The sequence below is a fragment of the Oncorhynchus clarkii genome, chromosome 24, assembly GCF_045791955.1.
Source record: "Oncorhynchus clarkii lewisi isolate Uvic-CL-2024 chromosome 24, UVic_Ocla_1.0, whole genome shotgun sequence".
NCBI lineage: Eukaryota > Metazoa > Chordata > Actinopteri > Salmoniformes > Salmonidae > Oncorhynchus > Oncorhynchus clarkii.
Window position 1 is genome coordinate 15581106 of NC_092170.1, and position 23992 is coordinate 15605097.

Below are 23992 nucleotides of genomic sequence, written 5' to 3' on the forward strand. Positions count from 1 at the left end.
GCTCATTATTATGTTTATTGATTTTCCCTTTTGTACTTTAACCATTTGTACATCGTTACAACACTGTATATATACATAACATGTATTACACTTTTGGAACTTCTATGAGTGTAATGTTTACTGTTCATTTTTATTGTTTATTTCACTTTTGTTTATTATCTGCTTCACTTGCTTTGGCAATATTTAACACATGTTTCCCATGCCAGAGAGAGAGATAAGGGGGAGGGAGGTGCAGAGAGAGGAAATATCAATAATCTCCTCTCTGACTCTCTGAATGTTTGTTTTGGACAAGCCACTCAAACCACTCCTCATCTCGTTGAGAAACATGCAACTTCTCAGAGAGCTAGTTTACTTCTTTGCTCTCTCTCTTTCTCCATCTCCATCTCTCTCTCTCTCTCTTTCTCCATCTATCTCTATCTCTCTCTCTCTCTCTTTCTCCATCTCTCTCTCTCTCTCCCCTCTCTCTCTCCCTCTCGCATGTTTACATTATGTGTGTGTGTATGCGTGGGTGCATGTGTGTATGTGTGTGTGTGTGTGTGTGTGTGTGTGTGTGTGTGTGTGTGTGTGTGTGTGTGTGTGTGTGTGTGTGTGTGTGTGTGTGCGTGGGTGTGTGCGTGGGTGCATGTGTATGTGTGGAATGTTGTCCGATCGGCGCAGTGAGAAAATCCCAGATGTGGAGAAGCTGATTCTGCTCTGTGATTGGATGATGAGATCTCAGGCCACGCCCCCTCAACAGTCAGGGGATAACATTCCCAACCTAATGGAAACAAGACGCACCAGGGAACTCTCACGGCCCGGTCTCTCCCTCGCCCCACTCTTACAGGCCCATCTCACTCAAGCACTATACATTTCCCGGCCATATATTCCCAAGATGCTTTTCAATTTTTCCAGAGGAGCAACATGTGGTGTGTATGTGGGTTTAGATGACGGGTTAGGGGTTAGAGAGTACGAGTAGGGTTCTCCAGAAACACACACACACACACACACACACACACACACACACACACACACACACACACACACACACACACACACCATGACGATGCCTGCTGCTAAAGTATGTACATTTCATATCATACTAGACTGTAATAAACTGTTAGTGTCAGGGTTGTAATAACAGGAGTGACCACTCAAAGGTCTACAAAGTGAAATGAAGAGAGAGAGTGTAACTGGCAAGCCAAGCTAACATGGCTATCTTCACTGTTTAACAAGACGAGAATGACATGGCATGTAATGGCTCTGTTAGCCACTATAATCCATGGGAACCCATTTACTGTCTGCACCACCTGGCTTCTATTAGCACTGAAACCAACCCGCCCCCTCCCCACACACGCACACGCACATATGCATACACACACGCTTATGCACGGACACGCACACACACTAAGAGAAAGAGACGGAAGAGAAGAGGAGGAAAGGGGGTGGATTGATAATGTTTTGTGAAGGATAGATTTCATATTTTTGTCTAGCAAGATAAAGTGTGGGAGCCAGAGTATTAAACATGAATCACAGAACATACAAATGTCTGTATTTTCCTGTCTGTGTCTCTCTCTCTCTTTCATGTCTTTATCTCTCCCCTTGTTCTCTTTTCTCTTTGTTTCTCTCTCTCTCTCTTTGTCTCCATCTCTCTCTCCTTTCCATCTCCCCCTCTCTCTCTCTCTCTCCCTCTCCCCCCATTCTCTCTCTCCCCATCTCTCTCTCCCCCTCTCTCTCTCTCTTTCAATTCAATCGCTCTCTTTGTCTCTCTCTCTCTCAATTCTCTCTGTCTCTCTCTCTCAATTCTCTCTCTCTCCCCCTCTCTCTCTCTGTCTCTCTCAATTCAATATTTATCTCTGTCTCTCTCAATTCAATCTCTTTCTGAATTCAATCTCTTTCTGAATTCAATCTATATCTCTCTCTATCTCTGAATTCTTTCTATCTCTGAATTCTTTCTATCTCTCTCTATCTCTGAATTCTCTCTCTATCTCTGAATTCTCTCTTTATCTCTGAATTCTCTCTATCTCTCTCTATCTCTGAATTATCTCTCTATCTCTGAATTCTCTCTCGATGTCTGAATTCTCTCTCTCTCTCTCTCTATCAATTCTCTCTCTCTCCCCCTCTCTCTCTCTCTCAATTCAATCTCTCTCTCTGTCTCTGTCTCTGAATTCAATCTCTTTCTGAATTCAATCTCTATCTCTCTCTATCTCTGAATTCTCTCTATCTCTCAATTCAATTCAATTCAATTCAAGGGATTTATTGGCATGGGAAACGTGTTAATATTGCCAAAGCAAGTGAGGTAGATAATATACAAAAGTGAAATAAACAATAAAAATTTACAGTAAACATTACACATACAGAAGTTTCAAAACAATAAAGACATTACAAATGTCATATTATATATATATACAGTGTTTTAACAATGTACAAATGGTTAAAGGACAAAGATAAAATAAATAAGCATAAATATGGGTTGTATTTACAATGGTGTTTGTTCTTCACTGGTTGCCCTTTTCTCGTGGCAACAGGTCACAAATCTTGCTGCTGTGATGGCACACTGTGGAATTTCACCCAGTAGATATGGGAGTTTATCAAAATTTGATTTATTTTCGAATTCTTTGTGTATCTGTGTAATCTCTCTCTATCTCTGAATTCCCTCTCTATCTCTGAATTCTCTCTCTCTCTCTGAATTATCTCTCTCTCTCTCTGAATTCTCTCTCTCTCTCTCTGAATTCTCTCTCTCTCTCTGAATTCTCTCTCTCTCTCAATTAAATTAAATTTGCTTTATTGGCATGACGTGACAACGTACAGTACATATTTCCAAAGCTTACTTTGGATATTTACAATATGAAAATAATGAGAATCAAAATTGTCAACGGGACAACAGTAACAACAATAACCAAGGGTCATGTAACGGCATTCCTCCTCCTCTTCTGAGGAGGAGAAGCGATAAGGATCGGAGGACCAATGCGCAGCTTGGTAAGTGTCCATAACGTTTATTTTAAGACATAAACTGAACACTATGAAATACAAAACAATAAACGTGAACATGAACGAAACCGCAACAGTACCGTGTGGCAACAAACACTCACACGGAAACAAACACCCACAAACCAAAAGTGAAACCCAGGCTACCTAAGTATGATTCTCAATCAGAGACAACTAACGACACCGGCCGAACACAAAAACCAACATAGAAAAACAAACATAGACTGCCCACCCCAACTCACGCCTTGACCATACTAAAAAAATTATAAAATAGCAGAACTATGGTCACGTGACAGTACCCCCCCCCCAAAGGTGCGGACTCCGGCCGCAAAACCTGAACCTATAAGGAAGGGTCTGGGTGGTCGTCTGTCCGCGGTGGCGGCTCTGGCGCAGGACACTTCACCACAGTTTTTGTCCGCCTCCTCAACCGCCACCGTGGCCTCTTACGAGCGGTGACCCTCGCCGCCGACCTCCGACTGGGGACCCTAGTCATGGGTCCCGAATGGACGGGAGATTCCGGCAGCGCCGGACAGGCGGGAGTCTACGGCAGCGCCGGACAGGCGGAAGACTCCGGCAGCTCCAAGAGTGAAGGGCGATTCTGGCATCGCCTGGCTGACTGACGGCTCTGTCAGCTCCTGGCTGTCTGACGGCTCTGGCAGCTCCTGGCTGATTGACGGCTCTGGAAGCTCCTGGCTGGCTGGCGGCTCTGGCGGCTCCTGGCTGGCTGACGGCTCTGTCAGCTCCTGGCTGGCTGACGGCTCTGGCAGCTCCTGGCTGATTGACGGCTCTGGAAGCTCCTGGCTGGCTGGCGGCTCTGGCGGCTCCTGGCTGGCTGACGGCTCTGGCAGCTCCTGGCTGATTGACGGCTCTGGAAGCTCCTGGCTGGCTGACGGCTCTGGAAGCTCCTGGCTGGCTGACGGCTCTGGCGGCTCAGGACAGACTGGAGACTCTGGCGGCTCAGGACAGACGGGAGACTCTGGCGGCTCAGGACAAACGGGAGACTCTGGCTGGACAGGCGGGAGCACCTGTAGGGAGAAGACGGAGACAACCTGGTGCGGGGGGCTGCCACCGGAGGGCTGGTGCAGGCGCACTGGAGCTCTTGAGCACCGAGCATGCCCAACCTTACCTGGTTGAATTCTCCCCGTAGCCAGGCCAGTGCGGCAAGGTGGAATAGCCCGCACTGGGCTGTGCTGGCAAACCGGGGACACCATGCGTAAGGCTGGTGCCATGTACGCCGGCCCGAGGAGATGCACTGGAGACCAGATATGTAGAGCCGGCTTCAAGGCAACTGGCTCGATGCCCAATCTAGCCCGGCCAATACGAGGAGCTGGAATGTACCGCACCGGGCTATGCACCCGCCCCGGGGACACTGTGCGCTCCACCGCATAACACGGTGCCTGCCCGGTCCCTCTCGCTCTCCGGGTAAGCACGGAAGTTGGCGCAGGTCTCCCACCTGAACTCGCCACTCTCCCCGTGTGCCACCCCCAAGACATTTTTTGGGCTGCCTCTTGGGGCTTCCAGCCACGCTGCCGAGCTAGCTCCTCATAATGCCGCCTCTCGGCTTTCGCTGCCTCCAGCTCTGCCTTGGGGCGGGTATATTCACCCGGCTGTGCCCAGGGTCCCTTGCCGTCTAATATCTCCTCCCAAGTCCATCTCTCCAGGTATCGCTGCCTCTCCTGCTGCTGCTGCCTGTTACCACACTGCTTGGTCCTTTCTTGGTGGGTCTTTCTGTAACGGCATTCCTCCTTCTCTTCTGAGGAGGCGTAGCGAGAAGGATCGGAGGACCAATGCGCAGCGTGGTAAGTGTCCATAACGTTTATTTTAAGACATAAACTGAACACTATGAAATACAAAACAATAAACGTGAACATGAACGAAAACCAAAACAGTACCGTGTGGCAACAAACACTCACACGGAAACAAACACCCACAAACCAAAAGTGAAACCCAGGCTACCTAAGTATGATTCTCAATCAGAGACAACTAACGACACCTGGAGACTAACACCAGGGGCTGAGTATTTTTCTAGAATAGTGGCCAAATCTAATGTAAATATTGAAGAGTGCAGGGCTCAGATTGCAACCCTGGTGAAGGCCCCGTCCCTGGTTAAAGAATTCTCTTCCTTTCTTGCCAATTTTGATGCTGCATGTATTGCCAGTATACATTCATTTTATTATGTCATATGTTTTACCCCCTACACCACTTTCAATAACTTTGTAGAACAGTCCTGTATGCCAAATAGAATCAAATGCTTTTTGGAAGTCAATAAAGCAAGCGTTGTGTCTTTGGCTATGCCGGATTAAGTGATATGACATGCTATTCTATAAAATAATTTCTCTGTAATTAATTTTACCTGTTTAAGCTAATCAGGTAATTGTAATTAACCTGAAAGTCGGGGCACCACAAAATACTGTTTATAGAGCTGTTATTTTCCGAGTAAACTCTCATTAAGAAGCTAAAATTATATTTAATCTTTTCACAAATAGTTTCATATTTAAACGTTTAAATTGCACAACAATTCCATGTGAATCTGATAACTGGAATGTGTAGACTTTCCAAGATACAGTTTATGTCATCCTATCATCAGTAATAATGTCTCAGATGCCAACTGATGTGACAACATATTAATTAAGTACCAACGCATATTTTCAACTGGTTGGATTACCGAAATATGGTTCAGTTTCCCACCTTTTGATGTTACCGGACTCTCTATGTTAACAAAGGGATTTTCAATAGTCACATCGGTAGAGTAGAGAGAGGAAAAAGGGGAAAGGTATTTATGGGGGTTATAAACCTCCCCCAAAAGGCCAACGTCATGTCATAAGCATACATGTTGGTATTATTTTGGTGAACATGTTTATCTATCAGGGTATGTAGGGTGTAAATATGATCAGCCATGCAATGTTTTGGTATAAATCCAATTTGGCTTGTACTCAAAACATTGTGCTATAAAGGAAGTTTAAATGTATAATACTACAGAACATCTTTCCCAGGTTACTGTCTCTGTTCTTAAAAATTGGGGTTAGGAGTCCTTGATTCCAGATGTCAGGACAATAACCTACACTCAGGATCAAATTAAGCAGTTTTAATATAGCCAATTGACATTTTGCACTAGTGAGTTTGAGCATCTCATTTAGGATGCCATCAGGTCTGCATGCTTTTTTAAATTTGAGAGCCTGAAGTTTCTTATAGAGCTCCTGGTCAGTAATTGGGGAGTCCAATGGATTTCTATTGTCCTTTATGGCTTTCTCTAATCCATTAAACTTCTCATGAATTTTGCATTGTTCTGCATTTGTGTCAATTTGAACGGTGTTGTAGAGTGTTTTTAAATGGGTTGTCCATATGTCACCATTTTGTATCACTAATTCCTCTTGTTTAGATTTTTTTAGTTATTTCAAATTTTGGCAGAAGTTGTTTGTGTTTCTGGACTCCTCAATTAGTGTCAGCTGCCTGCTGTTGTAATGTTCTTTTTTTGTTCTGAGTGTACGTTTATAAAGTTTTGATGAAGGCGTAATTCACCATTATTTGGGTCTCTGTGCTTTTGGTTGGATTTTACAATCTGAATCAAACCAGTTGTCATCTGTGGTCTTCTTTGTTTTGTTTTTTAGCAATTTAAGTTGTGCTTCTTTTGCCGTTTGATGTTGTAGATTGATGCCATCTTTACTGTGAGTGAATGTGGTATCCATCTCTATTTTGGTTACTGGTTGCTTTCTGGTATTCTTCTGTGCTGTTTTGGGCCCATCTGCATGAATTTCTGATGTTGTACAGCTTACTGGGCTGTGAATGTGTGGTTGTTTCCATGTCTGTTCTTTTGAGGAACAACGTAATTTGGCTGTGATCAGATAGAGGTGTTAGTGGCTTGACAGTGAATGAGCTCAGAGAGAAAGGGTCCATGTCTGTAATCATATAGTCCACTGTGCTGTAACCAAGAGGTGAGCAATAGGTGAATCTCCCCAAAGAGTCCCACCGTAGTCTCTCTCTCTCTCTCTCTCTCTCTCTCTCTCTCTCTCTCTCTCTCTCTCTCTCTCTCTCTCTCTCTCTCTCTGTGCCTCTCTCTCTCTCTCTCTCTGTGCCTCTCTCTCTCTCGCTCTCTGTCTCTCTCTCTCTCTCTCTCAATGCAATCTTTCTCACTCTTAATTCAATCACTCTCTCTGTCTCTCTCTCTCTCTCTCTCTCTCTCTATCTCTGTCTCTCTCTTATTGCTCTGTATGCCTCTCTGTAAAGAGGCATAAAGTAGCCTTTTGTTATTAGAGGGTGTTGCTGTACCAATGTTACAGCAGTGTACAGGTGAAAGCACAGAGCTATGTAAAGCTCCTGCTGCTCCTGCTGCTGCTCCTGCTGCATGCTTCCTCACAACCAAGCTCCACTGGACAAACACACAGCCAGGAGAGGACAGACAGACTGACTGCCATTCAACAGAAATGGAGGTGGTCATGCTGGCTCTGTAGTCATGTCCCAGAGCAGCATGTCCCTATTTCAGAGCGCTTATCAAAAGTAGTGCACTATATAGGGAAGCGGGTGCATTTGTGACACAGTGCAGGCAGCATGGACTAACTGTTCACAATGGCACAATCAAACTACAGGATGGATTTATATTGGGTCATTCATTCTGGTAATGATGGGGATTTCGTGGCCACGCTCATGGTTTTATCCAGGATACAAGGCATCAGAAGTAACGTGGCATTTCAAATGACAAGAGCTTTAATACAACATTACTAATGGTTTCTAGTAGTAGTTTGAAGTAGTTGAAGTAGTTTCTCACATCTTCTGCGAAGCCTAATGAAGAAGAGTCTAATGACTGTATATATAGGAAAGAGTCTTTTTTAAACCTAGGACTGTTTTTTCATCTGGCTGGTATGTGGCCTCACGAAACCACAAGTTACTATCCATCTTTCCCCGTGTGTAATGTTTCATTCTCTGGCCAGGCCAGGAGCTCTTTATAAGGCTACACATGATGACTGGCTAGTAAATATAACACATGATGTCATAGATCAGACCATGCTGGCCAATGAGAGGAGGGGGAGTGAGTAACAGTCTAATGACATGGAAACAGGTTTTCCAGGAGTTCCAAGTTCTGAGCGTAGTCACTATTGACACATCAACACTGTCCAGACCTGCTGTCTATTATAGTATTTTAAGGTCGCAAAATGGATAAAAACACTGAATGTCCTGGCCACTGGAAAACACAAACGAACGCACACAGCGCCTTCACTAAATATATAGGCCACCTTGGAGAGAACACCTGTTTTCTATTGAGGCCACAGCAACGACATGCTTCATCCAGCCGGTGATCCTTCAGCCACTTCTCCATAACACTGTGGTTACTTCCCAAATTAACCCCTATTTTCCTATGTAGTGCACTACTTTTAACCAGGGGCCATATGTCTCATGTCAAAGTAGTGCACTATGTAGGGAATACGTCATGTATTTCTGTATAGAATCTATAGATCTGTCCTGACATCTCTGTTCCAGTTCTGTCGCTGGTCATCTTCTCCAACCGGGCCTAGTGAGTGCCCCCCCCCCCCTCACACACACCTTCTGCTAGACTCTCCCTCGGTCCTCTTCCCCCTCGGTCCTTTTCCCACTCTAACCTCTTCCCCCTCGGTCCTCTTCCTCCTCGGTCCTCTTCCCCCTCTGTCCTCTTCCCCTCGGTCCTCTTCCTCCTCGGTCCTCTTCCCCCTCTGTCCTCTTCCCCCTCGGTTATCTTCCCCCTCTGTCCTCTTCCCCCTCGGTCCTCTTCCCCCTCGTCCTCTTCCCCCTCGGTCCTCTTCCCCCTCGGTCCTCTTCCCCCTCTGTCCTCTTCCCCCTCTGTCCTCTTCCTCCTCGGTCCTCTTCCCCCTCTGTCCTCTTCCCCCTCGGTCCTCTTCCCCCTCGGTCCTCTTCCCCCTCTGTCCTCTTCCCCCTCTGTCCTCTTCCCCCTCGGTCCTCTTCCTCCTCGGTCCTCTTCCCCCTCTGTCCTCTTCCCCTCGGTCCTCTTCCTCCTCGGTCCTCTTCCCCCTCTGTCCTCTTCCCCCTCGGTTATCTTCCCCCTCTGTCCTCTTCCCCCCCGGTCCTCTTCCCCCCCGTCCTCTTCCCCCTCGGTCCTCTTCCCCCTCGGTCCTCTTCCCCCTCTGTCCTCTTCCCCCTATGACGGTCCTCTTAAACGCATCAGTAAGATAGGGACTCGGTCCTCTTCCCCCTCGTTGTCCTCTTCTGCATGTGTTCTGGCTACGGTTCTACAGGTGATACCCCATTCTCCCTCATCATCAATCCTGTGTGTGTGTGTGTGTGTGTGTGTGTGTGTGTGTGTGTGTGTGTGTGTGTGTGTGTGTGTGTGCCATGTGCGTTGTGTGCCTGTACGTGTGCGTGTGCATGTGCGTGTGCGTGTGTGTGCATGTGAGAGCCTGGGAGTGTTCTTCCATCCTAGCAGAGGGAAAAGAGGGTCTAGTCCTCTTCCCCCTCTGTCCTCTTCAGCTGGGAACAATGTGATGTGCCTCTGGTTATCTTCCCACATCTTCTGTCCTTTCACCAGCCTGGCCTGGAGTTATATAACAGGCACTGGAGTCATCTGGACCCAGGACCCAGAATAGTCCTCTTCCCTGTATATACCGACTGGGCCTCTTACCTTGTTTTACACCAAGATGAATGATCACACTGACCACAGCAATGTTATGGGAGTCTGAGGGGAAGAAACAGCTTGGCAGAATGCAGAACCTCACAGAGGTATTATTCCACATTATCTCTAATAGTGTTCCCAAGTTTTCTAATGTTCCTGATCTAGTGTTCCCTACTGTTCTAGGAATGGTCCCTGTGGCAACATCAATTGACTACACTCAGCTTCAGCCAAGTTCATATTAATGGTGTAGGACTCTATTGTAAATCACATATAAACAAAACAGTTAGCATCCATTAGAATTTCTACTCACAACTATTCGCTGCAAATTAATATACTAGATATATATTAATATACTAAATTAATATACTAGTATTAATATACTAGCCTGATCTGATGTGAGGATGACATGTTGGGGTGTAATCATGAGGAAGAGGACTCCTCCATGGTTAACCAGTCAGTCAGTCAGTACTCTGTAGAGTTGATCAAAGCAGCAGCCTGACAGTAGAGTCAATAGGACCAGCAGCATGGCTCAAGTCCTTATTATAACAAGGTGAAATTGAAGCGTGAAGAGGAAATAAACAAAAGAAGAAAGACAGTCTTAAAGACGCGTCCTTTTTCCTGGTGAGGGAAGTCAGCCAGGTTGTTGAATGCTTTGCCCTGGAGTCATTCACAGAGAGGTGTGAGGAACGCAGTGTCTTACTAACCCAATGGAGCCTTCAGACACGGAGAGTCTTATTAAGAGAATGAACCCTTTCCACACAGCTCTTCCTTTGTTTTCACAGAACCACAGAATAACTGGCTTCAGATTGTACCAGTCAACACAGATTAGAGGATGTATTCAGAGAGGAGATCTGTGTGTGTGTGTGTGTGTGTGTGTGTGTGTGTGTGTGTGTGTGTGTGTGTGTGTGTGTGTGTGTGTGTGTGTGTGTGTGTGTGTGTGTGTGTGTGTGTGTGTGTGTGTGTGTGTGTGTGTGTGTGTATGTGTGTGCGTATGTGTGTGCATGTGGTCTAGGACAGTGATAGACAGTTCTAGGGCACTGCAGTGTCCTGTCCCATCACTGTGAGAGGGCAGGTCAGCCAAGGTGATGTTTACCATAACAAAACACCCAGACGGTTATTAAAGCTGCAGGTTATAGGCCACGTCTGAACAACACAGCGGCTAAGTGCAACTGCTATTTTCTTGCACTGTGTCACATCTCCATCTCACTCTCTCCATCTCCTTCTCTCCATCTCCATCTCTCCATCTCTCTAGTTCCCTCTCTCTAGCTCTCTCTCCATCTCTCTATAGTTCCCTCTCTCTAGCTCTCTCTCCATCTCTCTATAGTTCCCTCTCTCTAGCTCTCTCTCTCCATCTCCCACTCTCCCTCTCTCTAGTTCCCTCTCTCTAGCTCTCTCTCTCCATCTCCCTGTCTCCATCTCCCTCTCTCCATCTCCCTCTCTCCCTCTCTCCCTCTCTCCAGTTCCCTCTCTCTAGCTCTCTCTCTCCATCTCCCTCTCTCAATCTCCCTCTCTCTAGCTTCCTCTCTCCATCTCCCTCTCTCCAGCTCCCTCTCTCCAGCTCCATCTTTCCATCTCCCTGTCTCCCTCTCTCCAGCCCCATCTTTCAATCTCCCTCTCTCTATTTTCCTCTCTCCATCTCCCTCTCTCCAGCTCCCTCTCTCCAGCTCCATCTCTCCATCTCCCTGTCTCCATCTCCCTGTCTCCCTCTCTCCAGTTCCCTCTCTCTAGCTCTCTCTCTCCATCTCCCTGTCTCAATCTCCCTCTCTCTAGCTTCCTCTCTCCATCTCCCTCTCTCCATCTCCCTCTCTCCATCTCCCTCTCTCCATCTCCCTCTCTCCCTCTCTCCCTCTCTCCAGTTCCCTCTCTCTAGCTCTCTCTCTCCATCTCCCTCTCTCAATCTCCCTCTCTCTAGCTTCCTCTCTCCATCTCCCTCTCTCAATCTCCCTCTCTCTAGCTTCCTCTCTCCATCTCCCTCTCTCCATCTCCCTCTCTCCAGCTCCATCTTTCCATCTCCCTGTCTCCCTCTCTCCATCTCCCTCTCTCCAGCTCCATCTTTCCATCTCCCTGTCTCCCTCTCTCCATCTCCCTCTCTCCAGCTCCATCTTTCCATCTCCCTGTCTCCCTCTCTCCATCTCCCTCTCTCCAGCTCCATCTCTCCATCTCCCTGTCTCCATCTCCCTGTCTCCATCTCCCTGTCTCCCTCTCTCCAGTTCCCTCTCTCTAGCTCTCTCTCTCCATCTCCCTCTCTCAATCTCCCTCTCTCTAGCTTCCTCTCTCCATCTCCCTCTCTCCACTCCCTCTCTCCATCTCCCTCTCTCCTTCTCTCCCTCTCTCCAGTTCCCTCTCTCTAGCTCTCTCTCTCCATCTCCCTCTCTCAATCTCCCTCTCTCTAGCTTTCTCTCTCCATCTCCCTCTCTCCATCTCCCTCTCTCCAGCTCCATCTTTCCGTCTCCCTCTCTCCAGCTCCCTCTCTCCAGCTCCATCTTTCCATCTCCCTGTCTCCCTCTCTCCATCTCCCTCTCTCCAGCTCCCTCTCTCCATCTCCCTGTCTCCATCTCCCCGTCTCCCTCTCTCAATCTCCCTGTCTCCATCTCCCTGTCTCCCTCTCTCCAGCTCCCTCTCTCCAGCTCCATCTTTCCATCTCCCTGTCTCCCTCTCTCCAGCTCCCTCTCTCCAGCTCCATCTTTCCATCTCCCTGTCTCCCTCTCTCCAGCTCCCTCTCTCCAGCTCCCTCTCTCCATCTCCCTGTCTCCATCTCCCTGTCTCCCTCTCTCCATCTCCATCGCTCTCTCGTGAAGTGTTGGTAAAATGTTCTAAAATATAAGCTGTTGATTTTTGTTAAAACTAACCAAACTGTCCCTGAACCTGTCCTTCTGGGAGTTGAGGGAAAACAAGCAAACAAAAATATTCTGGATTGTTTTTCAAATTTAGTGGGGCAGAATTGTCTGGGGTTTAAAAACCTTTTAGTTGGGCAGAAAGGTCTGGGGTTTAAAAACATTCTTGTTGGGCAGAAAGGTCTGGGGTTTAAAAACATTATTGTTGGGCAGAAAGGTCTGGGGTTTAAAAACCTTTTAGTTGGGCAGAAAGGTCTGGGGTTTAAAAACATTATTGTTGGGCAGAAAGGTCTGGGGTTTAAAAACATTCTTGTTGGGCAGAAAGGTCTGGGGTTTAAAAACATTCTTGTTGGGCAGAAAGGTCTGGGGTTTAAAAACCTTTTAGTTGGGCAGAAAGGTCTGGGGTTTAAAAACATTCTTGTTGGGCAGAAAGGTCTGGGGTTTAAAAACATTCTTGTTGGGCAGAAAGGTCTGGGGTTTGAAAACCTTTTAGTTGGGCAGAAAGGTCTGGGGTTTAAAAACCTTTTAGTTGGGCAGAAAGATCTGGGGTTTAAAAACCTTTTAGTTGGGCAGAAAGGTCTGGGGTTTAAAAACCTTTTAGTTGGGCAGAAAGGTCTGGGGTTTAAAAACATTCTTGTTGGGCAGAAAGGTCTGGGGTTTAAAAACATTATTGTTGGGCAGAAAGGTCTGGGGTTTAAAAACATTCTTGTTGGGCAGAAAGGTCTGGGGTTTAAAAACCTTTTAGTTGGGCAGAAAGGTCTGGGGTTTAAAAACATTATTGTTGGGCAGAAAAGTCTGGGGTTTAAAAACATTATTGTTGGGCAGAAAGGTCTGGGGTTTAAAAACATTATTGTTGGGCAGAAAGGTCTGGGGTTTAAAAACATTATTGTTGGACAGAAAGGTATGGCGTTTTCCCATATATGCTTGGAGTTTCCGCTCAACATGAGAACATAGCAACAGATATACATCAGTATAGATTTTAAAGGTCATAAGCTATGGTCAGGAGACTACACATATAATACATTCAGGTCACACAGCCCATGGTTCAGAGAGACGAGAATTTAAGCCTCTGACTCCGTCTGACTTATGTTTCTCCTCACCTCTACCCAGAGATCTGACCACCCTAACCTCTACCCTAGGCAGTGCTCAAATGTGGTTTGGGTATATATGTACGTGGTGTGTTTAGTCACACGCGGGGCTTTTTGGGATATGGGCCCAGAGAGGTTTTCTCGGCTGAACTATGTCACTATAGTGAGGTGAACTGGTGCTTATGATGACTGGTGCTATGTTATAGTCTGTGTTCCAAATGGCACCATTTTCCCTTTATAGTGCACTATTTTTGACCAAGGTCCATATGGCTCTGGTCAACATTAGTGGACTATATAGGGGAAAGGGTGCCATTTGGGACATATCCATAGATTCTGAAGACCATCTGATCCAGTAACATGACATCATGCAGTCTATACAGTCTCTACGGTACGGCTGTCAAATATAGGCAGAGAATATCAGCGCTCAGAGTTAGCTTCATCTCTTTACGTCATCATCATCATCCTACTCACAGTTATTACCCTGACTGTGGCAGCGTCTCAAATCGCACCCCATTCCCTGTATTGTGCACTACTGTTCACCAGTGTCCCATATGTGCTATGGTCAAAAGTAGTGCACTATATAGGGAGTAGGGTGCCATTTGGGACATAAGCTGTGTTTCTATTGAAGACAGATGTTCCGTTGACTACGCTTCTCTTATTGTAGGTGATTCTGACCACATCAGATTGACTTTGACACAGACTTTTGTCTGTCTTATTTCAGCCAGCATATGGTTGTGAAAGGGAGACGGCATGTCGAGAGTCTTGTGGCTAAATATATTGTACTCTATTAAAGCAGAGATGGTAGAAACACACTGTACTCAAATACGACATCAACAGGACCATAGGGAAGGAAATGTCTTGGTTGTGTTGACAAATAATTACTGAAGTCATCAACAAGGTAAATACCACACAAAGCCCATAGATTTACAACCATTAGCAGTGATACGTCACTCTAGATTACCCTGGTATGAGTGGTGATCAGTCACAGAGCACTTCATAAATCACAGCCAGACCACACAGCAGACATTCCTACCTATAGGTGAGAGTGATGGAATGTGAACAGGGTCTCCTGTACATTACTGACATACCCCCTGGTACTCCCCATTACCCCTCCTGATCATGGAGTTCATGTGAGAGTGGAACCTGAGACTAAAATGTCATCGCCCCATAATCCCCCAGCTGCCCCCAGGGCCAAAACACGACAAATAGTTCCCTCAGCAGTAACTATGTAGTACTAGTAACAATGATCTGGCATGCCTCCTAATTTTATATGTGTCCCACCAAGCCAGGCAGTCAGTATAAATAGGCCTTTAAAAGAAGAGCCTGACAGGCTGTGTGTCGGGAGGGACATTCTCTGGACATTCTCTAGACACAGCTGGGGAGTGAAACCTGGACCCTGGCTGGCACACCTGTCCCCATCCGTCACTCACAACCCCATTGTCTCACAGCAACAGCCGTACCATCCTACAGAACAAGACCACAGCACTAGCAGGCAAGCCTTATGTGACGTACTGGTTTTGAAACCATGCAGGTCTTATGTTTAAGCCCACTGAGCTAAAGTCCAGGCATTGGCTAATGCAAGACTTCAGGTCTCATGCAAGGTTACTGGTCACCCGAGAAAGGTTCACTCAACCACCTCTGTTACACTTGGAATGCTCCCAGAATGACAACAGACCCTGGACTAACAGAGAAGACCCTGGACAAACAGAGAAGACCCTGGACTAACAGAGCAGACCCTGGACTAACAGAGCAGACCCTGGACTAACAGAGCATACCCTGGCCTAACAGAGCATACCCTGGCCTAACAGAGCATACCCAAGACTAACAGAGCATACCCTGGACTAACAGAGCAGACCCTGGACTAACAGAGCATACCCTAGACTAACAGAGAAAACCCTGGACTAACAGAGCATACCCTGGACTAACAGAGCAGACCCTGGACTAAAAGAGAAGACCCTGGACTAACAGAGCATACCCTGGACTAACAGAGCATACCCTGGACTAACAGAGAAGTCCCTGGACTAACAGAGCAGTCCCTGGACTAACAGAGCAGACCCTGGACTAACAGAGCAGACCCTGGACTAACAGAGCATACCCTGGACTAACAGAGCAGAGCAGATCCTGGACTAACCCTGGACTAACAGAGCAGACCCTGGACTAACAGAGCAGCAGACCCTGGACTAACAGAGCAGACCCTACCCTGGAGCATACCCTGGACTAACAGAGCATACCCTGGAAACAGAGAAGTCCCTGGACTAACAGAGCAGTCCCTGGACTAACAGAGCAGACCCTGGACTAACAGAGCAGACCCTGGACTAACAGAGCATACCCTGGACTAACAGAGCAGACCCTGGACTAACAGAGCATACCCTGGACTAACAGAGCAGACCCTGGCTAACAGAGCATACCCTGGACTAACAGAGCATACCCTGGACTGACAAAGCATACCCTGGACTAACAGAGCAGACTCTGGACTAACAGAGCATACCCTGGACTAACAGAGCATACCCTGGACTAACAGAGCAGACCCTGGCTAACAGAGAATACTCTGGACTAACAGAGCAGACCCTGGGCTAACAGAGAAGAGTGTCAGGCCAACAGTGCTGAGAATTAAAACTGTCCTGCAGCGAGAACCATCTGAAGACAATCTAATAACAGTGGCTATGTCCCAAATGGCACTGTATTTTAAAAATAATTTTCCCTCATATAGTATTCCCTCATATAGTGCGCTACTTTTGAACAGAGCAATATGTAGGGAATGGGGTTCTAGTTAGGGCACATGCCAAATCCAACACAGCCTGGTAAAACATGTACACATGAAAAAGCCTTACCTGCACCTGCATTGGTCATCTTACTGCACATCTGCAAAGAAGAGAAACAGACAATGGTGAGTCAGACAACAACAGAGTTTACTGCAGCCCTCAATACCACTCTAACTGCATGGCTGTCACAAACAACAAAAAAACAGATTGGTTGAAGAATACACAGCTTTTCAAAATGTTATAAATACTACAGTGTTATACAACTCAGGTGTCTGTGGCATCCTAATAATGCCACAGAGTATATCTTCAGGGATGAGAGGAGTATTGAACTGAATTGTATCCTAGTAATGCCACAGAGGATATATTCAGAGAGGTGAGGAATATTGAGCTGAATTGTATCCTAGTAATGCCACAGAGGATATATTCAGAGAGGTGAGGAATATTGAACTGAATTGTATCCTAGTAATGCCACAGAGTATATATTCAGAGAGGTGAGGAGTATTGAACTGAATTGTATCCTAGTAATGCCACAGAGGATATATTCAGAGAGGTGAGGAATATTGAACTGAATTGTATCCTAGTAATGCCACAGAGGATATATTCAGAGAGGTGAGGAGTATTGAACTGAATTGTATCCTGGTAATGACAGCCATAAAAGTTAAGGGTTAATGACTGATCTATATGGCTGCTGACTGCTTTACTGTGTTGCCATAGAGACCTGATGGCTGGTTCAATATGGACAGCTGGCTCATGTTTGTGTATCGCTTAAGTATTTATAACATCCACTGTCTAGTGTTATTAGACCAATTTAGACAAACCACATGGTTTTAATCCCAAATGGCATCCTATTCTCTATAAAGGGGAAATACTGTTGACCAGGGTGCAATACAACATGATGCTTTTCCATTGAGGCTTACCACCACACCAGTGAGTCGCCAGTGTTTTATGTTAATGTAAACTCGCATGTTATTGTGTTTCCATCAGGAGTGTGTCACTAATGACTTGTGGTGAGCTTTATCTTCAGCCTCTGCATCATTAAAATCCAATCAAATCAAATCGTATTAGTCACATGCGCCGAATACAACAGGTGAAATGCTTACTTACAAGCCCCTAACCAACAATGCAGTTTAAAAATAAGATTAAGATTATGAAATAAAAGTAACAAGTAGTTAAAGAGCAGCAGTAAAATAACAATAGCGAGACTATATACAGGGGGTACCAGTACAGAGTCAATGTGCAGGGGCACCGGTGAGTCTGGGTAATTGAGGTAATATGTACATGTAGGTAGAGTTATTAAAGTGACTATGCATTGATAATAACAGAGAGTAGCAGCGGCGTAAAAGAGGGGGGGGCACTGCAAATGGTCTGGGTAGCCATTTGATTAGATGTTCAGGAGTCTTATGGCTTGGGGGTAGAAGTTGTTTAGAAGCCTCTTGGACCTAGACTTGGCCCACCGGCACCGCTTGCCATGCGGTAGCAGAGAGAACATTCTATGACTAGGGTGGCTGGAGTCTTTACAATTTTTAGGGCCTTCCTCTGACACTGCCTGGTTTAGAGTTCCTGGATGGCAGGAAGCTTGGCCCCGGTGATGTACTGGTCCGTACGCACTACCCTCTGTAGTGCCTTGCGGTCGGAGGCCGAGCAGTTGCCATACCAGACAGTGACGTGCCCAGTCAGGATGCTCTCGATGGTGCAACTGTATAACCTTTTGACGATCTGAGGACCCATGCCAAATCTTTTCAGTTTCCTGAGGGGGATAGGTTTTGTCGTGCCATCTTCTCGACTGTCTTGGTGTGTTTGGACCGTGATAGTTTGTTGGTGATGTGGACATCAAGGAACTTGAAGCTCTCAACCTGCTCCACTACAGCCCCGTCGATGAGAATGGGGGTGTGCTCAGTCCTCCTTACCCTGTAGAACACAATCATCTCCTTTGTCTTTATTACGCACCACACGGCCAGGTCTCTAACCTCCTCCCTATAGGCTGTCTCGTCGTTGTCGGTGATCAGGCCTACCACAGTTGTGTCATTGGCAAATGTAATGATGGTGTTGGAATCGTGACTGGCTGTGCAGTCATGAGTGAACAGGGAGTAAAGGAGGGGACTGAGCACGCACCCCTGAGGGGCCCCTGTGTTGAGGATCAGCGTGGTGGAAATGTTGTTACCTACCCTGACCACCTGGGGATGGCCAGTCAGGAAGTCCAGGATCCAGTTGCAGAGTGGTGGCTTCTTCCTTGCTGAGCAGCCTTTCAGGTTATGTCGATATAGGACTCGTTTTACTGTGGATATAGATACTTTTGTATCTGTTTCCTCCAGCATCTTCACAAGGTCCTTTGCTGTTGTTCTGGAATTTCTCACCAAAGTACATTCATCTCCAGGAGTCAGATTCCTTCCTGAGCGGTATGACGGCTGTGTGGTCCCATGGTGTTTATACTTTGTCTCCAGAGAAAATATATTGTGATATTAGAGGTCAGCTGTTGGTTGTGCAGCGCCATGGGTGGCTGAATAGGATTTTTCCCACAGCCGGAATAGTGCACTATATAGAGAATAGGGTGCTATTTGGGATGTATCCATGGTAGAGCAGCCTACAGTATGAGGAAACACATATTACAAATATTATCCTCTGTCCAACAGCAGAGGAGTGAGGTGGTTAACAGGTGGAGACATACAGACTTTTTTTTTTTTTTTTCACCTTTATTTAACCAGGTAGGCTAGTTGAGAACAAGTTCTCGTTTGCAACTGCGACCTGGCCAAGATAAGGCATAGCAGTGTGAACAGACAACACAAGAGTTACACATGGAGTAAACAATTAACAAGTCAATAACACAGTAGAAAAAAGGGGAGTCTATATATACATTGTGTGCAAAAGGCATGAGAAGGTAGGCAAATAATTACAATTATGCAGATTAACACTGGAGTGATAAATGATCAGATGGTTATGTACAGGTAGAGATATTGGTGTGCAAAAGAGCAGAAAAATAAATAAATAAAAACAGTATGGGGATGAGGTAGGTGAAAATGGGTGGGCTATTTACCAATAGACTATGTACAGCTGCAGCGATCGGTTAGCTGCTCAGATAGCAGATGTTTGAAGTTGGTGAGGGAGATAAAAGTCTCCAACTTCAGCGATTTTTGCAATTCGTTCCAGTCACAGGCAGCAGAGAACTGGAACGAAAGGCGGCCAAATGAGGTGTTGGCTTTAGGGATGATCAGTGAGATACACCTGCTGGAGCGCGTGCTACGGATGGGTGTTGCCATCGTAACCAGTGAACTGAGATAAGGCGGAGCTTTACCTAGCATGGACTTGTAGATGACCAGGAGCCAGTGGGTCTGGCGACGAATATGTAGCGAGGGCCAGCCGACTAGAGCATACAAGTCGCAGTGGTGGGTGGTATAAGGTGCTTTAGTGACAAAACGGATGGCACTGTGATAAACTGCATCCAGTTTGCTGAGTAGAGTGTTGGAACAATATTCGGTCTCAGGCAGAACACTATGAGGTGAAGGGACTGATGTTGTTACCAAAGTATTCCTGCTTATTGACTGTGAGATTCAGCATAAGAGGGTTGAATTGTATTATTACATTTCTGTCCTCTTCAGTCATAGGGTTGGATAATGGTGTTGATGTGAGCCATGACCAGCCTTTCAAAGCACCTCATGGCTACAGATGTGACTGCTATCAAATCAAATCAAATGTTATTTGTCACATACACATGGTTAGCAGATGTTAATGCGAGTGTAGCGAAATGCTTGTGCTTCTAGTTCCGACAATGCAGTAATAACCAACGAGTAATCTAACTAACAATTCCAAAACTACTACCTTATACACACAAGTGTAAAGGGATAAAGAATATGTACATAAAGATATGTGAATGAGTGATGGTACAGAACGGCATAGGCAAGATGCAGTAGATGGTATCGAGTACAGTATATACATATGAGATGAGTATGTAAACAAAGTGGCATAGTTTAAAGTGGCTAGTGATACATGTATTACATAAAGATGCAGTAGATGATATAGAGTACAGTATATACGTAGACATATGAGATGAATAATGTAGGGTGTGTAAACATTATATTAAGTAGCATTGTTTAAAGTGGCTAGTGATATATTTTACACCAATTCCCATTATTAAAGTGGCTGGAGTTGAGTCAGTGTGTTGGCAGCAGCCACTCAATGTTAGTGGTGGCTGTTTAACAGTCTGATGGCCTTGCGATAGAAGCTGTTTTTCAGTCTCTCGGTCCCAGCTTTGATGCACCTGTACTGACCTCGCCTTCTGGATGATAGCGGGGTGAACAGGCAGTGGCTCGGGTGGTTGTTGTCCTTGATGATCTTTATGGCCTTCCTGTGACATCGGGTGGTGTAGGTGTCCTGGAGGGCAGGTAGTTTGCCCCCGGTGATGCGTTGTGCGGACCTCACTACCCTCTGGAGAGCCTTACGGTTGTGGGAGGAGCAGTTGCCGTACCAGGCGGTGATACAGCCCGAGAGGATGCTCTCGATTGTGCATCTGTAGAAGTTTGTGAGTGCTTTTGGTGACGAGCCAAATTTCTTCAGCCTCCGGAGGTTGAACAGGCGCTGCTGCGGGTGGACCAATTCAGTTTGTCTGTGATGTGTACGCCGAGGAACTTAAAACTTACTACCCTCTCCACTGCTGATCCATCAATGTGGATAGGGGGGTGTTCCCTCTGCTGTTTCCTGAAGTCCACAATCATCTCCTTAGTTTTGTTGACGTTGAGTGTGAGGTTATTTTCCTGACACCACACTCCGAGGGCCCTCACCTCCTCCCTGTAGGCCGTCTCGTCGTTGTTGGTAATCAAGCCTACCACTGTTGTGTCGTCCGCAAACTTGATGATTGAGTTGGAGGCGTGCGTGACCACGCAGTCATGGGTGAACAGGGAGTACAGGAGAGGGCTCAGAACGCACCCTTGTGGGGCCCCAGTGTTGAGGATCAGCGGGGTGGAGATGTTGTTACCTACCTTCACCACCTGGGGGCGGCCCGTCAGGAAGTCCAGTACCCAGTTGCACAGGGCGGGGTCGAGACCCAGGGTCTCGAGCTTGATGACGAGTTTGGAGGGTACTATGAGTGAGTGTTCTTGGGCACAGGGACTATGGTGGTCTGCTTGAAACATGTTGAAAATGTCAGTGGAGACACTTGCCAGTTGGTCAGCGCATGCTCGCAGTACACGTCCTGGTAATCCGTCTGGCCCTGTGGCCTTGTGAATGTTGACCTGTTTAAAGGTCTTACTCACATCGGCTGCGGAGAGCGTGATCTCACAGCCGTCCAGAACAGCTGGTGCTCTCATGCATTTTTCAGTGTTATTTGCCTCGAAGCGAGCATAGAAGTAGTTTAGCTAGTTTCGTAGGCTCGTGTCACTGGTCAGATCTCGGCTGTGATTCCCTTTGTAGTCTGTAATGGTTTGCAAGCCCTGCCACATCCGACGTGCATCGGAGCCGATGTAGTATGATTCGATCTTAGTCCTGTACTGACACTTTGCCTGTTTGATGGTTCACCAGGTTAGAATCCCGCTCCTTGAAAGTGGTAGCTCTAGCCTTTAGCTCAGTGCAGATGTTGCCTGTAATCCATGGCTTCTGGTTGGGGTATGTATGTACGGTCACTGTGGGGACGACGTCATCGATGCACTTATTCATGAAGCCAATAGCTGATGTGGTGTACTACTCAATGCCATAGGAAGAATCCCGGAACATTTTCCAGTTTGTGCTAGCAAAACAGTCCTGTAGCTTAGCATCTTCTTCATCTGACCACTTTTTTATTGACTGAGTCACTGGTGCTTCCTGCTTTCATTTTTGGTTGTAAGTATCAGGAGGATAGAATAGGAAGACAGTTTCTTTGTGGGACGGTGTTCACTGTCTGAACTCTAAACTGACGTGTGTTAACATAATAGATCTAATAACAGGCTCTGACCCACAACTACAAATAAAGCTGTGATGAAAATTAGCCTACTAGAACTGACTGAATGGCCCCAATGGAGATACCAGTTTGTCCTTTACTCAAAGGGCTTCAAAGACTGTCCTAGACTTATTTATGTCACTCGACAGCCCGGATAAAGTCCTGTTAGTGTCCTTCCATTTCCCTCTTCACTGGTTTAGTTATACCCATGGACCTAGAAAGATATTGCATCATTGGATATGTCCCATTGTGGCATCTGTGAGAGCATGGGCATCGCACCATTGAGGCCATCTCCATTTTGAAGTAGTAGATTTTCTTCTACTATGAGTTGTCAAACAAACAAAGGGTGTACACTGCCACCTGGAGAGTGTTGTTTGAACAGGTATGAAGCCATGGTTGGCTATTTACTGACACCTGCAGTTATGGAATGTTTCCTCATGACTCTAATGCATTGGCTGATCCCTCCAGGTAACCTGTATGGAATTATGTGATCCTTCCTTAACCCCTAGGAAGTCTCTCCCAGCTAACACCTTCAAAATGTTGAAAGTCCTCAATAGCACTGCTCAAGCTAAAACAGGCCTTTGGGCTCTAGAGTCGTCTATCTCTAAGGTTATGCCACGCCGCTTCAGTTCTGAGCAATCACCACGTCGGGTTATGGGTTAGAGGTCAGGGGTCAGGTGACAAGACACAGAAAGAAGACAGCCCTATCAGGAAGCTACCTCTGCTACAACAACCAAGATTTTTATATGGACTGACATGTCTGGTCTTTAGTGATTGATAACTGGTCTGGTCTACCTGTCTACTGCAGTGACTAAATAAATCAACTAGTTCAGACAAAACAAGTGGAAAACATTCCTAACAGACTATGGGACATGTCCATGCTTTCTAATAGTACTCTCTGAGATGCTGTTATACATTGTAGCTGGCAATGGGATGCCGTACAAAGCTCACACGAGATCTGTAAGGAATTACATAATCCCCATCATGCATTTCTTTACATCCCCAATGAACAACGTTGACGTTTGTGTTTGACTTTTCCCTGCGTTTCTCAACTCCCCCCCTTCCCCCCTGTGGTCTATGTAGAGTACACTCTCAACCCAACACAGAACCCTGTGGTCTATGTAGAGTACACTCTCAACCCAACACAGAGCCCTGTTGTCTGTTTAGGATGCATCCAAAATGGCAGAAGTAGTGCACTATACAGGGAATAGGGTTGCATTTGGGATGGATTTAATAGTCCTGAACACACCCAACCCCACAGAGTGAAGTCTGAGGTTACCCCACCAATCATTCCTTGTGTTTCATTGGCATGCGCGACTAACCTGAATCACATTTGTTCACAGAGAAAGACAGAGAACCCCAAACCCATGACTGATATTATATAACCAGACCTATAGTTGTATATGGTTGCCTCCAAAATGGCACCCTATTCCTTACATAGTGCACTACTTTGGTCAGAGCCCAATGGGCCCAAGTCAAATTTAACGCACTATATTGGGAATGAGTTGTCATGTGGGACGCAGCTATATGTAACGATCCAGGCCTCTCATCATAGCTCAGGGCAGGGTAGGATGGATGAGGTCTCTCCACGGCCATTACTCTTCTGTGACTTCTAACAGCATATCTCCAGAGACTTCCTCTAGGCCTCTACGCCAAGGCATAGCCATGATCCACAACCCCTAACTCATAACACGTAACTATGGGCTGAACTCACAGGACTGAATCCATCTCTCTCCACAACATTCAGATAGTTGTCTCGGTTATAAAATAAAACCTCAGACCTACAATCTATGTCCCTGGGAAAATAACCCTAGTTTTACTCAGTCTAAGAAAAAATAAGGGATAGA

The 23992-nt window shown here is 46.2% G+C and overlaps 1 protein-coding gene across 1 annotated transcript in view; it reads right to left on the minus strand.

Moving 5' to 3' along the window:
- LOC139382321 (stAR-related lipid transfer protein 13-like) overlaps positions 1-23992 on the minus strand; it is a 123132-nt gene that overhangs the window by 68882 nt on the left and 30258 nt on the right. The window contains exon 5 of the mRNA XM_071126239.1: positions 16313-16343. Coding sequence (XP_070982340.1) covers positions 16313-16343 — 31 coding nt within the window. The remainder of the gene's footprint in view (positions 1-16312; positions 16344-23992) is intronic.